Source organism: Ailuropoda melanoleuca, chromosome 14, assembly GCF_002007445.2.
Source record: "Ailuropoda melanoleuca isolate Jingjing chromosome 14, ASM200744v2, whole genome shotgun sequence".
NCBI lineage: Eukaryota > Metazoa > Chordata > Mammalia > Carnivora > Ursidae > Ailuropoda > Ailuropoda melanoleuca.
Window position 1 is genome coordinate 102,004,329 of NC_048231.1, and position 15,384 is coordinate 102,019,712.

At 37.2% G+C, this 15,384-nt stretch overlaps 1 protein-coding gene across 1 annotated transcript in view; it reads left to right on the forward strand.

The window, feature by feature from the left end:
* The window catches only part of C14H18orf63 (chromosome 14 C18orf63 homolog), a 35,350-nt gene extending 23,705 nt beyond the window's left edge, over positions 1 to 11,645 (forward strand). Inside the window, exons 12-13 of the mRNA XM_002921223.2 lie at positions 10,356 to 11,375; positions 11,559 to 11,645. Of these exons, the coding sequence (XP_002921269.2) occupies positions 10,356 to 11,375; positions 11,559 to 11,615 (1,077 nt within the window). The 3' untranslated portion in view covers positions 11,616 to 11,645. The remainder of the gene's footprint in view (positions 1 to 10,355; positions 11,376 to 11,558) is intronic.
* Positions 11,646 to 15,384: the final 3,739 nt, after the last annotated feature.

The following is a 15,384-nucleotide window of genomic DNA, read 5'->3' on the forward strand; positions in this document are numbered from 1 at the left end:
AAAATAGTTGTTCATTAAATGTTCTTTTTGATGGATAAATGATCTTATAGGGTAGTTTGGGAACATTTGTCTCATACAAATCCAAGTTTACTTTGAACTGCCACTTCATTTGAGTCTGCTTGATTAATTTAATAACATTTTCCTTGTAAGATGATATGCTAAGTAGAATCTTACCAAAAAAAAAAAAAAAGTAGCAATGAAGCAATACTGATGAAGAAAATATGCCGGCCTATCTTCACACTCACTAGAATAAGATTTCTTTGTCAACGGATAATAAAATTGGAAGGAAAATTTTTGAGAAACAAATATAAGGAATTTAATTTAAAATTTTCAACAATGACCTTTCTTATAAATGACAATTGTGTGTTTTCATAAAAGGGAAGGACCAAAGTTTGAACAATTTGAGCAGTTTGAATTGTAATATGAATTATATGAATAATTCTGTGTCTGTTTAATCTTTTTTCCTTGACAGTGTCCTCTGTTTGTTGTAGTTTCCATTGCTCCAATGATTTCAGCTTTCACATGGTGTTGACTTGCTATGGCTCATGGCATTTTTTCAGCTTTTGCTTTCTATGCTAATTGTTTCATTGTCTTTATGATCCTCAATTAAAATTCACCAGAGCCAGAATCTGATAGGCCCCATTCATCTTTCCAGGTCAGGCTATATGGTCTGTCACCAGCTAGTGTCTGGATTTGGTATCCTTGAGTCAAGGACACCTCATATAAATAGTATAAAAACATGGCAGGCTAGATAGACATCAGGGCCAATAACAACGCCATTTCATAAGAGAATGTGAGGGGTGCCTGGGTGGCTCAGTCGGTTAAGCATCTGACTCTTGATTTCGGCTCAGGTCATGATCTCAAAGTCATGAGATTGAGCCCCACAACAGGTTTGGCACCCAGCGAGGAGTCTGCTTAAGATTCTCTCTCCCTCCACCCCTCACCCTTGGTCTCTCTCTCTGTCTCTCTGGAATAAATGAATCTTTAAAAAGAAAGAGAGAGACAGAAAGGAAGGAAGGGGGAGGGGGAAGACGCGAGTGGACAAATTCCAGTTGACATCCTTATGATAATGAATCTTAAAGTTTTGCCCAGACATAACATTTTTAGTAGTTACTGGCCAAGTCCGAATCTGAGGAATTTAGAAGTAAATATGTCATTATATAATGCATTTTTATTGGATGTATTTATTGAATACTTATATTTCCAGCCCATGTCCATTTTAGAAATAGTGAATCTGGAAAATATTACTTGTGCACATTTGCTTCTTAAAGGTGAAATAACACTTAATTGGAAATTCTGGTCTTTGTATTGGCCTGACAATGAGAATCTATCCTACTCAGTTTTTTGCCAGCTGCTTTTATGTGTATTATTTCATCTTAATCATCTTAGAATAAAGAATTATCTTCCCACTTTTGGCAGAAGAGACCAAAGCTCAGAGCATCCAAGTAATTTAACCAAAGCCACACAGTTAAATATGTTGCGGAATTAGAACTGAAACCCAGAGGAAGATTCTCAGTCATGAAATTGAAAAAGTTAAGATCTGTGTTTAAGAGCTCTGGTTCTAGGAACCTTTACTAAGTGTATAATCTTAGGCAAGTTATTTGATCTTGTGCCTCAGTTGCCTTGTAAAACAGGGTATGGTAGTGGTGGTAATAATATCATTTGTCACAAATTGGGGTCTCTGAGAAGCTGACCCTGGAGACTAGCGTGCATGATCTTTATTGGGGACTGAACTTGGAACACCTGTGGAAGGTGAGGGTGGAAGAAGACGGGGTAAAGGGAGAAGTCATTAGTTAGGCAGGTACCAGCTAGCTTTGGCCAATTTTCAGGAGTTCTAAGGCTAAAACAGCCTATCGTGGTGGTTTTGCATTGTCCAAATAGCCAGGCCTTTATACCCCCTCCTTTATCTGTCATTGGATTTGGGCCACCCAGGACAGGCATGTCCTTAGGCAAGGTAGGTTTCTGGAACTAGGGTGTCCCTGCAGGGGCCAGCTCCCAGCAGTGGGGGCAGCAACCTTTTTGTGAAGGGGATCTGAGCAGCATGTCAGCAAGTCCTTCACAGTACTTCACAGGGTGTTTTGGTTTTTGTTTTAGGATTAGATAATACCCAGAACAGTTCTTTGTACTTAGCTCTCAGTAAATGTTAATTCCTATTGCTACACCGCATGTTAGCTCTAAGATTCATGCAGTCTAAAAAGCATAACTTTATAAAGTGAAAAACAAATTTATCAGACTATTTGATAAAACTCAACCAACTCTAAAAAAAATTATATTATCAGGAGTGCTTCACCAAACTAGTTTTCTTTTTTAATTGATGGAAGTTCTCAAAGATAAATAAAAGAAATTAGTATAACAAACTCATATGCTTATCATCTAGCTCTTCTTTGATGTAGTTTTGGGTGGGGAGTAAACTGGAGTATTTTAAAAAAAACCCAAAGTATGATGTTCTTTCATCTGTAGACTTTAGTATGCATCTCTATGTGACAGGAACTTTTAAAAATTATTTACATTAATTCATTAATATCATCTAATACCAGTCCATATTCCAATTTCCTGTTTATCTCAAAGATTTATTCAGGGTCCACATATTTTCATTTGATTGTTATATCTTTTAGGTCTCTTTTATTCTATAACATTCCAAACCCCCTTCCCTTTTTTTTTTTTTTATGTCAGTTATTTGCTGGAAAAACCGGACCATTTGCCCTGGAGAATGTCCCATATTCTGGATCTGACTTTTGCTTTCTTGTGTCATGTTATTTGCAGTTAACATATTCTAAACCTCCTATTTCCTACAAGCCTGTGGTTAGATCTAAGCTTAACTGAATTCTGGTTCAACTTTAATCAAGAAACACTCAGGTGGTGCAATACACAGAACCAGATTTTAATAGATCTAAGTCAGCTTGGCCACATTTGCCAGCGACACCTGGCAGAATAATGGTAATAATGTAGTAAAACATAAGATTTTTGTTGTGTTATGACATCATAAAGGTTTGGTTTGTTGACCATTTAAGTATTTTAAGTTCCATGAATTATTTATGATCTCATCTGCTGTTTACATTGTTTTTTTTTGTAGTCTTTTTATAAATTTTAAATATAAACCTAGAGGTTTCACCCTTTGGGCTATTTACTGTATCTTAGAAGTTGTAAGAATGAGTAAATAATACATCAACAGGCTAGGGGGCAAAACAAGCCCTTGGAAGTTATTTTCATCAGATATATGTTTCTGAAACAGATGAAGATGAAACAGGATGTGAATATAAACATATTTCAGACACATAGTCTACATAAGTTTTACGTTAGAATGTAAGTAATTCTGTTCTCATATGAATCTACCTAGAATGAGTTTTTCTTTTGGAATATCAGGTAGTAAATATGTTGTTTAAAAGCTACTACAGTTTATAAAATGCAGGAGTCAAAAAAATGGCTTAGTTCTTGAACCCTTTTTTCATCAAATGGAAAAAAAATCTATCTAAATATTTTATGGTGATCTAGTCGCTTCTGATAAAGCATCTCTTTGAGGTAGAATTTCATTCAAATTCAAGAATTATTCTTCTCCCCATGATAGCATCTATGTGCAGGAAAAGATTGTATAGAGTGAGGGCATTTGGTGTATTTACCTAATATGGTCCAGAAGAATGAATGCCCTAAGCTGTTTCTGGACACCTACAAAGATGGTGAGTTGGATACTTGGTTTCTGCTAACTCTGCAACTGAAAAACCGAAGGCATTCATAATTGAACTTTTCAGCAGAAACTGCAGAAGTGTGGCTTTACCTTACTTCTTCCAAATAACGTATAAGTATATCTGGTTAGTTGATCCTAAATTGCATCCTGAACCCTAACTGCAAAGGAGAAAATGTCCATTTTAGATTTCCAAGCACCAGTTTAGGAAGGAACATTAGATGGAAGAATGGATGTTGAAACTTTAGTCTGCCAATATCCATCACACAGTCACAGCTGGGTAATGCAAGGGAGAGAGAGGCATTTGTTTCTTGACCTGGTTTGGTCTGATGTTGGTGGTCTCTGCTCATGTGGTATCTTGATGAAGATGACATATAAGGTTCTCTTCTAAGCTCCCTTGTTCAGAGAGTCTTCAGAAGAACAGCTGCATTCTCTCTTCATTGCCTTCAGAAGTACATGTCAAACCCTGTTTTGAGTTGAATTGTGTCCTCCTTGCCCTATATTCATGTGTGGAAGTCCTAACTCCCAGTATCTCAGGATTTGACCTTGTTTGAAATAAGATCATTGCATATATAATTTGTTAAGATCAGGTCATACTGGAATAGAGTGGGCCTCTAATCCATTATGACTGGTATTATATAAAGGGGAAATTTGGAGACAGACAAATGTGCAGGAGTACCGTCCTGTGAATATGAAGATGACCATCTACAAGCCAAGAGGAAAGGCTTGAAACAGATACTTTCTTCATGGCCATAATCCTAACAACACCTTGATTTTGGACTTTTAGCCTCCAGAACTTTGAGACAATATATTTCTGTTTCTTAAGCCCCTCAGTTATGGTACTTGTTACAGTAGCCCTATCAAACTAATACAAACCCCTTTTTGATGCATGCTTTTTCATTCAGGCTAGCAAATCTCCACCAAGGGTTATAAGGCAGCTCTTATTCATTAGTCAACCTCTGTATCCCTTCACTCAGGGTCATGAAACCTGGCTGGGTCTTCTGTGCCCTCTGAAAATTATAGGGAAGTAAAGAAAGGTGACTTCTTACTCTACTGTCATGGATAAGCCTCCAACTTGAAAAATCTACAGACAAGAAGTGAGCCCTCCTCATCTGTTTTCAGCATCAACTCAAACCTCATCCAAGATTTTTCTTGGAATCTTCCCACTTCTCCCAAGAATAGCCAGGGTGGGAGAAGGAATATTGTTCTCTAAGGTGACTTTGTATTAGGTCAACTTAAGCATGCTGGAAGTATATTTTTCTGAATTCCTTTCTCTGCATAGTTCAGGCTTTGGGTGGCACATGATTGGAAAGGTGGAAGTGAAGCAAGAGCCATGTTTATACTTGGAAAGTCTATATGAGGCCTGTAACACAACTCGGACCCCTGGGGCAAAACAAGCCCTTGGAAGTTATTTTCATCAGATATATGTTTCTGAAACAGATGAAGATGAAACAGGATGTGAATATAAACATATTTCAGACACATATTCTACATAAGTTTTACGTTAGAATGTAAGTAATTCTGTTCTCATATGAATCTACCTAGAATGAGTTTTTCTTTTGGAATATCAGGTAGTAAATATGTTGTTTAAAAGCTACTACAGTTTATAAAATGCAGGAGTCAAAAAAATGGCTTAGTTCTTGAACCCTTTTTTCATCAAATGGAAAAAAAAATCTAAATATTTTATGGTGATCTAGTCGCTTCTGATAAAGCATCTCTTTGAGGTAGAATTTCATTCAAATTCAAGAATTATTCTTCTCCCCATGATAGCATCTATGTGCAGGAAAAGATTGTATAGAGTGAGGGCATTTGGTGTATTTACCTAATATGGTCCAGAAGAATGAATGCCCTAAGCTGTTTCTGGACACCTACAAAGATGGTGAGTTGGATACTTGGTTTCTGCTAACTCTGCAACTGAAAAACCGAAGGCATTCATAATTGAACTTTTCAGCAGAAACTGCAGAAGTGTGGCTTTACCTTACTTCTTCCAAATAACGTATAAGTATATCTGGTTAGTTGATCCTAAATTGCATCCTGAACCCTAACTGCAAAGGAGAAAATGTCCATTTTAGATTTCCAAGCACCAGTTTAGGAAGGAACATTAGATGGAAGAATGGATGTTGAAACTTTAGTCTGCCAATATCCATCACACAGTCACAGCTGGGTAATGCAAGGGAGAGAGAGGCATTTGTTTCTTGACCTGGTTTGGTCTGATGTTGGTGGTCTCTGCTCATGTGGTATCTTGATGAAGATGACATATAAGGTTCTCTTCTAAGCTCCCTTGTTCAGAGAGTCTTCAGAAGAACAGCTGCATTCTCTCTTCATTGCCTTCAGAAGTACATGTCAAACCCTGTTTTGAGTTGAATTGTGTCCTCCTTGCCCTATATTCATGTGTGGAAGTCCTAACTCCCAGTATCTCAGGATTTGACCTTGTTTGAAATAAGATCATTGCATATATAATTTGTTAAGATCAGGTCATACTGGAATAGAGTGGGCCTCTAATCCATTATGACTGGTATTATATAAAGGGGAAATTTGGAGACAGACAAATGTGCAGGAGTACCGTCCTGTGAATATGAAGATGACCATCTACAAGCCAAGAGGAAAGGCTTGAAACAGATACTTTCTTCATGGCCATAATCCTAACAACACCTTGATTTTGGACTTTTAGCCTCCAGAACTTTGAGACAATATATTTCTGTTTCTTAAGCCCCTCAGTTATGGTACTTGTTACAGTAGCCCTATCAAACTAATACAAACCCCTTTTTGATGCATGCTTTTTCATTCAGGCTAGCAAATCTCCACCAAGGGTTATAAGGCAGCTCTTATTCATTAGTCAACCTCNCTTTTAGCCTCCAGAACTTTGAGACAATATATTTCTGTTTCTTAAGCCCCTCAGTTATGGTACTTGTTACAGTAGCCCTGTCAAACTAATACAAACCCCTTTTTGATGCATGCTTTTTCATTCAGGCTAGCAAATCTCCAGGGGTTATAAGGCAGCTCTTATTCATTAGTCAACCTCTGTATCCCTTCACTCAGGGTCATGAAACCTGGCTGGGTCTTCTGTGCCCTCTGAAAATTATAGGGAAGTAAAGAAAGGTGACTTCTTACTCTACTGTCATGGATAAGCCTCCAACTTGAAAAATCTACAGACAAGAAGTGAGCCCTCCTCATCTGTTTTCAGCATCAACTCAAACCTCATCCAAGATTTTTCTTGGAATCTTCCCACTTCTCCCAAGAATAGCCAGGGTGGGAGAAGGAATATTGTTCTCTAAGGTGACTTTGTATTAGGTCAACTTAAGCATGCTGGAAGTATATTTTTCTGAATTCCTTTCTCTGCATAGTTCAGGCTTTGGGTGGCACATGATTGGAAAGGTGGAAGTGAAGCAAGAGCCATGTTTATACTTGGAAAGTCTATATGAGGCCTGTAACACAACTCGGACCCCTGGGGATATGCTGCTATGGCACCTTGTTAGTTGGTGTGGAGTAGGAATTGGACTGTGGTTCCTTCATCTCCCACTATATCTCCTCTTTAAGTCTCTCTAAAGCCTGCATCAGGTTTTTGTGCAGCTTCATTGCATAGTGTCCCAGCCCTTTGGTAGGCCACCTGTACTGTGACATTGGAGGCTTGAAGATGGTAAGAGGTGACAGGAGTTCTGACTAGAGACAGCATGCTTTCTGGCATGTACTCCCATTTTTCAAGATGGCCACAAGATTGTCCATCCACATGCCCTTACGACCAGTGACAGTACTCATGCTATTGCGAGGTAGGGGGTCTGGTTCCCTCTTCCTGGGTCTGGGCAGAANCTGGGCAGAGCTGTGACAGAGGTGATCCTGCGTGACTTCCAAGGCTGAGTCAGGTGGAAGCTGTCTCTTTCAGGACACTTGTTCTGGGATCCCAGACCACATGAGGGACTGCCTAAAGTTAGTCCAGTTTATAGCCAGCATCTAGTATCACACATGAGGAAGTGACACTGCAGCTCCATGAAAAAATCGGAACTAAACCAAATCAGCTCTCAGAATCGTGAGAGAGCAGACCTAATTATTGTTTTGAACCACTAAGTTTTAGTGTGATTTATTCCGTTTAATAACTGGATCACTCACTTTTTCTTTGCCTATTTACAACTCTTATTTCCCAAAATTCTCTCCCAACTCTCCTCTCAACTCCTCTCAACAACTGTATCTCTAGTAGTAGAGAGAGGCAAACCAGTTGTTCTGGTTTGCACATTATTCCTAGCAATTTTAAAAATTTTATTTCAAGTTGTCACTCTTGTTTTTGATGCTGGAGGATGAGAAAAGAACTCCCCATCCCATGTTTCAGATTATTGTCACATGTCACTTTTTTATGGACTCTAGGGCTCAAAAGATAATGTAATTTAAAAGACTATAAACACTTCCCATCAACAGGTGAATGGATCAGCAAAATGTGGGATTTCTATACAGTGGAATATTATTCAGGCATAGAAAGAAAGGAAATTTTGACCCCTGCTACAATATGGATGAACCTTGAAAACATGCTGAGTGAAATAAACTAGGCACAAAAAGACAACTATTGTGTAATTCCACTTATGTAGGATACCTGGACAGGGCAAATTCATAGACCTAGAGAGTAAAATAGAGGTTCCCGGGGGCTGCAAGGAGAGAAAACTGGAATTGTTGTTGAATACAGAGTTTCTGTTTGGAATGAAGAAAAGGAAATGATAATGGTGATGGTTACACGACAGGAGTACAATAAAGAATGTACTCAATGCCACTGAATTGTATATTGAAAAATGGTCAAAATGGTAACTTTATATTTTATTTATATTACCACAATTTTTTTAAAAAGACTAAATGCTTGGCTGTCTTTGAGCTGTCTGACTCTTTGAGTCTGTCTGGCAGATTCTTGTTGAATTGCTACCAGGTACCAGCACTCTTTTAGGCAGTGAGAATACGAAATGATCAAGACAAAGCCGGTGCCCTATAGTCAAAATCCTACTTATTCTTAAAGGCCTGGTATAGATGCAACCACCTCTTTCATTCATTTAATTTCTTGGAACAAGTATGTTATAGTAACTGTGAATGATTTAAGAATGTGAAGTATAGGGGTGCCTGGGTGGCTCAGTCAGTTGAGCATCCAGCTCTTGGTTTCAGCTCAGGTCGTGATCTCAGGATCTGAGATGGAGCCCTGCCTTGGGCAGAGGGAGTCTGCTTAGTAGACTCTACCTCTTCCTCTGCCCCTCCCCCCACTTATGCACTCGTGAGCTCTCTCTAAAATAAATAAAATCTTTTAAGAAATGTGAAGTATAGGGGCGCCTGGGTGGCGCACTCGTTAAGCGTCTGCCTTCGGCTCAGGGCGTGATCCCAGGGTTCTGGGATTTAGCCCCACATCAGGCTCCTCCGCTACGAGCCTGCTTCTTCCTCTCCACTCACCCTGCTTGTTTTCCCTCTCTCACTGGCTGTCTCTCTGTCAAATAAATAAATAAAATCTTAAAAAAAAATGTAAAGTATATAAGAATAAATACATCATGGTTCCTACCCTCAAAGAATCTAGTATCTATATAAGGTGATGGAACGTGCGTGCTGAAAGATAAGAACACCACCTTTTACTACTATTTTTTTGGTGACAAATACTGATAGCATATTCTTAGGAAGTTGAAAGAATGTAAAGAATAGGGAAGGACATTCTGAGCAAGAGCAGCATGGACCTATGTGGAGGACGACGGGTAGCTAATTGTAGTTTTCATAGTTGATTTATATAGAATGNATGTAAAGTATATAAGAATAAATACATCATGGTTCCTACCCTCAAAGAATCTAGTATCTATATAAGGTGATGGAACGTGCGTGCTGAAAGATAAGAACACCACCTTTTACTACTATTTTTTTGGTGACAAATAGTGATAGCATATTCTTAGGAAGTTGAAAGAATGTAAAGAATAGGGAAGGACATTCTGAGCAAGAGCAGCATGGACCTATGTGGAGGATGACGGGTAGCTAATTGTAGTTTTCATAGTTGATTTATATAGAATGTAGAACATATCTTCATCTTACAATATCTTGAATGGTTGGCATCTTAAAAAGGATGCAAACCATTAGAAGTGTACATGTTTCCTCAAGACAGAGATAGAGACAGCCAGCGAGAGAGGGAACACAAGCAGGGGGAGTGGGAGAGGAAGAAGCAGGCTCATAGCAGAAGAGCCTGATGTGGGGCTCGATCCCATAACGCGGGGATCACGCCCTGAGCCGAAGGCAGACGCTCAACCGCTGTGCCACCCAGGCGCCCCCATCTTACAATATCTTGAATGGTTGACATCTTAAAAAGGATGCAAACCATTAGAAGTGTACATGTTTCCTCAAGAAGGCTCATGGGTTTTTTGTTTTTCTATTCTGTTTTATATATTGTAGTGTTACTTTATATTCTTTTTTTTTTTGGCAGAGATAGAGACAGCCAGCGAGAGAGGGAACACAAGCAGGGGGAGTGGGAGAGGAAGAAGCAGGCTCATAGCAGAAGAGCCTGATGTGGGGCTCGATCCCATAACGCTGGGATCACGCCCCGAGCTGAAGGCAGACACTTAACCGCTATGCCACCCAGGCGCCCCCCTTTATATTCTTATTTTGATATTTTTATATGTTATTTCTTTTCCATTAAGAACATTTTTACATTTTAAAAATTTTCTAATCTCTATCCTTTCAGGAAAACAAAGTCAAGGCACCTAATCTGACCACTAAACAGATGTTCAGGTTCTCTCTGACTCAGGCCCCTTCCACAAGACCTGCTCTGGCTGAGCGTCTTTTACCGTGTTCAGTAGTCACGGACCACAAGGTGGAGCTTCCAGGCAGCCATCTGAAGAAGCCCTGGGTGTCCTCAACTCTGCACCTCCAGCAGGAAGCCGTTCAGAACAGAAAGAAATCCCTGTCTGACAAGGCACCCCAAGTACATTTGGATGTACCAAAGCCCAACAGAGAAAAGATGCGAGTTCAAGGCACAAATTTTAGCTCCCAGAATAATATGGCCCCTAAGTTCATACCAGTTTTCAAAAATAAGTCATTACAAATGAACAAAAAGATCTTAGAACCTGGCAACCTGAAAAGAAAACAGCATGTTGTTACAGAATCTAAATTGTTTTCACTTAAAACTAGCATGATGCAAAGTGACAGACTGAATTTAGCTCCAGCTATTAGAAAGAGACCTAATCATAACATTCAGATGAATGCGAGAAATTTAAATCAGAAGGCTTCTAGACTGCAAGAAAAAAACACTGGGTCCTGTGAAAATATGATAAAATATCCCTCTTCTAATGGAGAATCATCAACTGTGAGTTTAAATGAAAGCAAACACCTGTCTAATAGTTTAACGTTTCAGATGTCAAAAAACAGTTTAGGTGTAATAAACAGTGCTGTTGACTTCCAAATGAATGGAAAAGAACATTTAACAAGCAAATATATAACGCAAATTTTAGGGAAAGGCCACGAGTCACTAAAAATAAAAAAACAACCACACATTTTTGAATCAGACACAGAAACGGAAGATCCCCAACTACTACAGCAACAATCAATAAATCAAACTATAAAAGTTGATGTAAATGACTACAAATTGATGAGCAAAACAGCCCACAGGTCTAAAAGAAAATTGTGTCAGGAATCTTCAAAAACTTCAAAGAGACCTCATTCCAGTACTATCCATTATGGACAGTCCAGTTTCTCTAGGAACAAGGTAAAAAAAAAAACTGGAGTATTTATCATATGGTAGGCCTTTCAGACCCCTAAATAAAGATTTAAATGGTTTGCCCCAGATCATCTAGAAACAACATAATGAGAAACAGAGTATCTACCCTAACACAACTGCAAGTAAATACAGATAATTTTAACCGAGTGTGATTCTCCAATCTGATTACAGATACGTGATGTGGACAAATCAAAAGCTCGGAAATCTCCCATCATCCCTAAAGCTTAGAACATGGATGCAAAGGAAGGAAATGTCCACAGGTAACTTATGTGATACATTTTTATTTTTTGTTACGTTATCTGAATTGGTATTGCCATGTTTAAGGATCCCCAGCTTCTTGGTAAGAAGGAGCTACTTTTAAATTCCTTTAAGCCTTATAACCAGCAGGGAAATAGGAAATACTGGGAACAGTGCAGCCCTTAAATAAGGAAGGACTGTACACAGAATCTGTTGCTATACTGAAGGCCCCCATAGAATGATGAGGTGGAGAGAGGTCCCACTGCTGGCTGTCTCCCACACTGCTCTGTGGTCTTTGCAGACTAAAGAGGAGGCATAGCAGTAACAGACCGCCTAAAGATGTAAGGTTCCACAACCACTAGAGCATGTACCTTTGGGACTTTTACCCAAGATAATTAACCTTATATGATGTTTCAAAGGTTAATCATTAAGTTAAAATTTACTCCACAAAATTGCAGTGCTGGCTAAAGTGAAACTTGAGATTTAGCTGATAATGCTGAGTCCAAGGCACTGAATTCACAAACCATACATCTGGAAATTGCATTTTATTCCGTTCTGCCATCTGTTTTATTCTAAGAACAAACATATTACTAAAATATCCACAAATACTTTCTTTGCATAGAATTACTGGAATATTTTCAATTCAAATTCCTTGTGAACAAACTAAAAAACATTTTTGTCTTTTCTCTTATAAACGTTTCTTTCTGTAATAGAATTTCAGCCTTATTTCAATTAACCAAAAGGTACTTAATTCTATTCCTATTTTTTTAATCATCTTGTGTTCCATGTAGTTTTTGACTTACATCTTAATGCAATCAGTAGGTGGTTAAGGAAAAAAGTGTATGTGCTAGAATGCCTTAAAATTTAATTTTCATTTTTAAAAATCTATTCCAGATTTCATAATATTTAGAAGTATAGCACTTTCCCACTTTGAATAACTTAAGACCTAAGACAGTTTTTAAATTAAAAAATATTCTATCACCTAGAAGGAATAGCATAATGAGAAAAATTACAGATATCATTATAGAAAATAATTTCATTCAAATATAAAGTTAATATATACCCCTGTAAAAAATTAGAGTATTACAAAACAGTTTCAGGAGAAAAGTAAAAAAAACCAAGAACACCCAACAACAACAACAAAACCAGCTGTAATTCCTCTTTGCAGAGATAACCACTCTGAACATGGATGGACATTGACACACTCCTGTGAGCGTGGACTCAGGCTCTGTACACTGCTGTGGACCTCCTTTATCACTTGACAATTGGTATTTTCATGGGTGCAGAGTATTTATTCCATGGCTTGTGGGTATATCATATTAACTGTCACTACTGATTGACACTTAAGTTGTTCCCAACTTTTCACTGTGGCGACAATATTGTATAAATGGTTTTGAACAGATATTTTTAAAATATCCAAGTACATGGAGTTTTGTTAGTTGAAAATATCTTTATTTTGCCCTTACTCTTTTTATCGAGATGTATTTGAATATATTATTTTTATTATTGAAGATTTCAAGCTTTACAAAGTATAAACAATAGTGTAAAGNTAGTTTTGTTAGTTGAAAATATCTTTATTTTGCCCTTACTCTTTTTATCAAGATGTATTTGAATATATTATTTTTATTATTGAAGATTTCAAGCTTTACAAAGTATAAACAATAGTGTAAAGATTCTCTAAGTAGCCATCACCCAGCTTTAACAATTATTGATATTTTACCACTCTATTTCACCTATTTCTCACAGATCTACTTTTTTACTTTACTATTTTAAAGCAAATTCAGTAAATAAACACTTTAGTATGGCTCTCTACCAGACAAGGAATAACATATTTTTAAAGAAAAAAAAGAATATGTGTATGTATATACATTACATTTTTGGCCTATCTATGGTATCTTTACTAACTCACTAAATTTACTTTAGTCTAATATGCAACCTGACAGAAACACCTCAAAAAACATAAAACCTATTTCTCAGAACAGCTAGAGCCTTCAGTCATACAACCACAATATTGGTGTGAAGATTTCTTTGTTCAGCCATACATACGTGCTCTGTGCCAGGCAGTGGACCAAGCACTGTGTTACTGAAAAAACAGAGCTCCCGTCGGCCGTGTAGTCTGGTCTTCAGCCAACCCATTCTGGGTTCCTAGCAAAGACATAGGAGTGTATGTGCAGTGAAGCAAAGGCCAACAGTGACGTTTTGGTCTATATTACAAATAAATTATTGAGCTTATAAAAAGGGAGAAAGAGAAATAGAGCTTCTCACCTAATTAGTATTATTCTGGCTTTCAGACATTTTAGATGTTTAATTTGCAAAATGTGATATAATTGTTGTGATATTTAAAAGAAATACAAAATCCTCATTAATATGCTACTGAGATAATTCTTCATTAAATTTTAAAAAACCCAGGAAAGAGCTGAGTGTAAGTTGAACTTTGATTTTTTTAAATGTGATTCACTGTTTTTGCTACTTCACTAAATCATTGCAGTTAAAGGCAAAAGTGAATACAAACTCGGCTTCAAAACTGTAAATATAATTCTTGCTCTTGAAGTTGCACCTGGTTGATTAATTTACTATATGTCTTTTACTGTAAGCATTTCTTTTTCCCAGAGTAATTCTGTTTTAAAATATTTTGTCATTTTCGTAAGGAAACACAGCTGGTTTAAAGCCCATTTTGAGTGGCCCTTGCTCATTCTAAAACTAGTATGATGGATAACTAGTAGACTGCGGTTAAAAAATGGTATGTCATTGTGTGAGGCTGTGGTGACATTTGTTAATGAAAGTACTATGAATAAGGATATATATTTGGTCACTCAGTCGTCAAAGCGTGTACTTCCCTGCAACCAGTCTTTCCCTCTGCTCCATGTATTCCTAGCTGCCTTCGCTACTGTCCAGTCATCATGCCTTAGGTAATAAAAGACTTACTTTATTATAAGACTAAGCAAAATAATTAAAAAGATAAATCCACCGCTTAGTGTGTAGTATCTTCCAACTCTATATAAATAATCTTGCTAGCTCCTCCTCCACTCCATTAGTGTCTAAAACTAATTTATAGGATGTTATTTCATTTAGATAAATGTTAATCTACATGGCAAAGCCTGCTAGGATCAGTCTATTTTCTGGTGTAAAGTAGATTTATTTCATCTTACAATATTTATTTTAATGAAAACACACAAAATATATGTAATACATGTATATTTGATATGTATGTATATATGATATGTGTGTTCATATAATATGTATGTACATATTATATATGTGTATATATATGATTTATTATAGAGATACATGAACAGATTGATTATTTACTATTTCATGTTCAGAGAAGAGGTTCCAGGCCAAATTGCTGTGCTCAGACTCACTGAAGAAATTAATGAAGATTTTAATGAAGATTTTGGTTTATTTTAAAGATTATAATTTTGAAAGCCAGGATAATTCCAAATCTAATTAGGGAAAACTAAGTTACACTTCCTTGTTTAAATTTTTGTTGATTTATATGCATTATGGACACCACCGCCCCCGCCCTCCAATCATTCTTCATATTCCAATTGTATGTTAGTTTTAGAACCATTGCAGTTTTAAACCATAAATAATTTTATGTTTGCCTATATGCAGAACCTTAAAAGATTAGCCATTTCATTTAAAAACCTATGGCAATACGCCGGAATTAATGCTAAGAATCATCTTCATAGAAATGTAAAAATGCTTTTCATGTACTATTTATATTTTCAATTTCACAGTATTTTTTGCTTACTATATT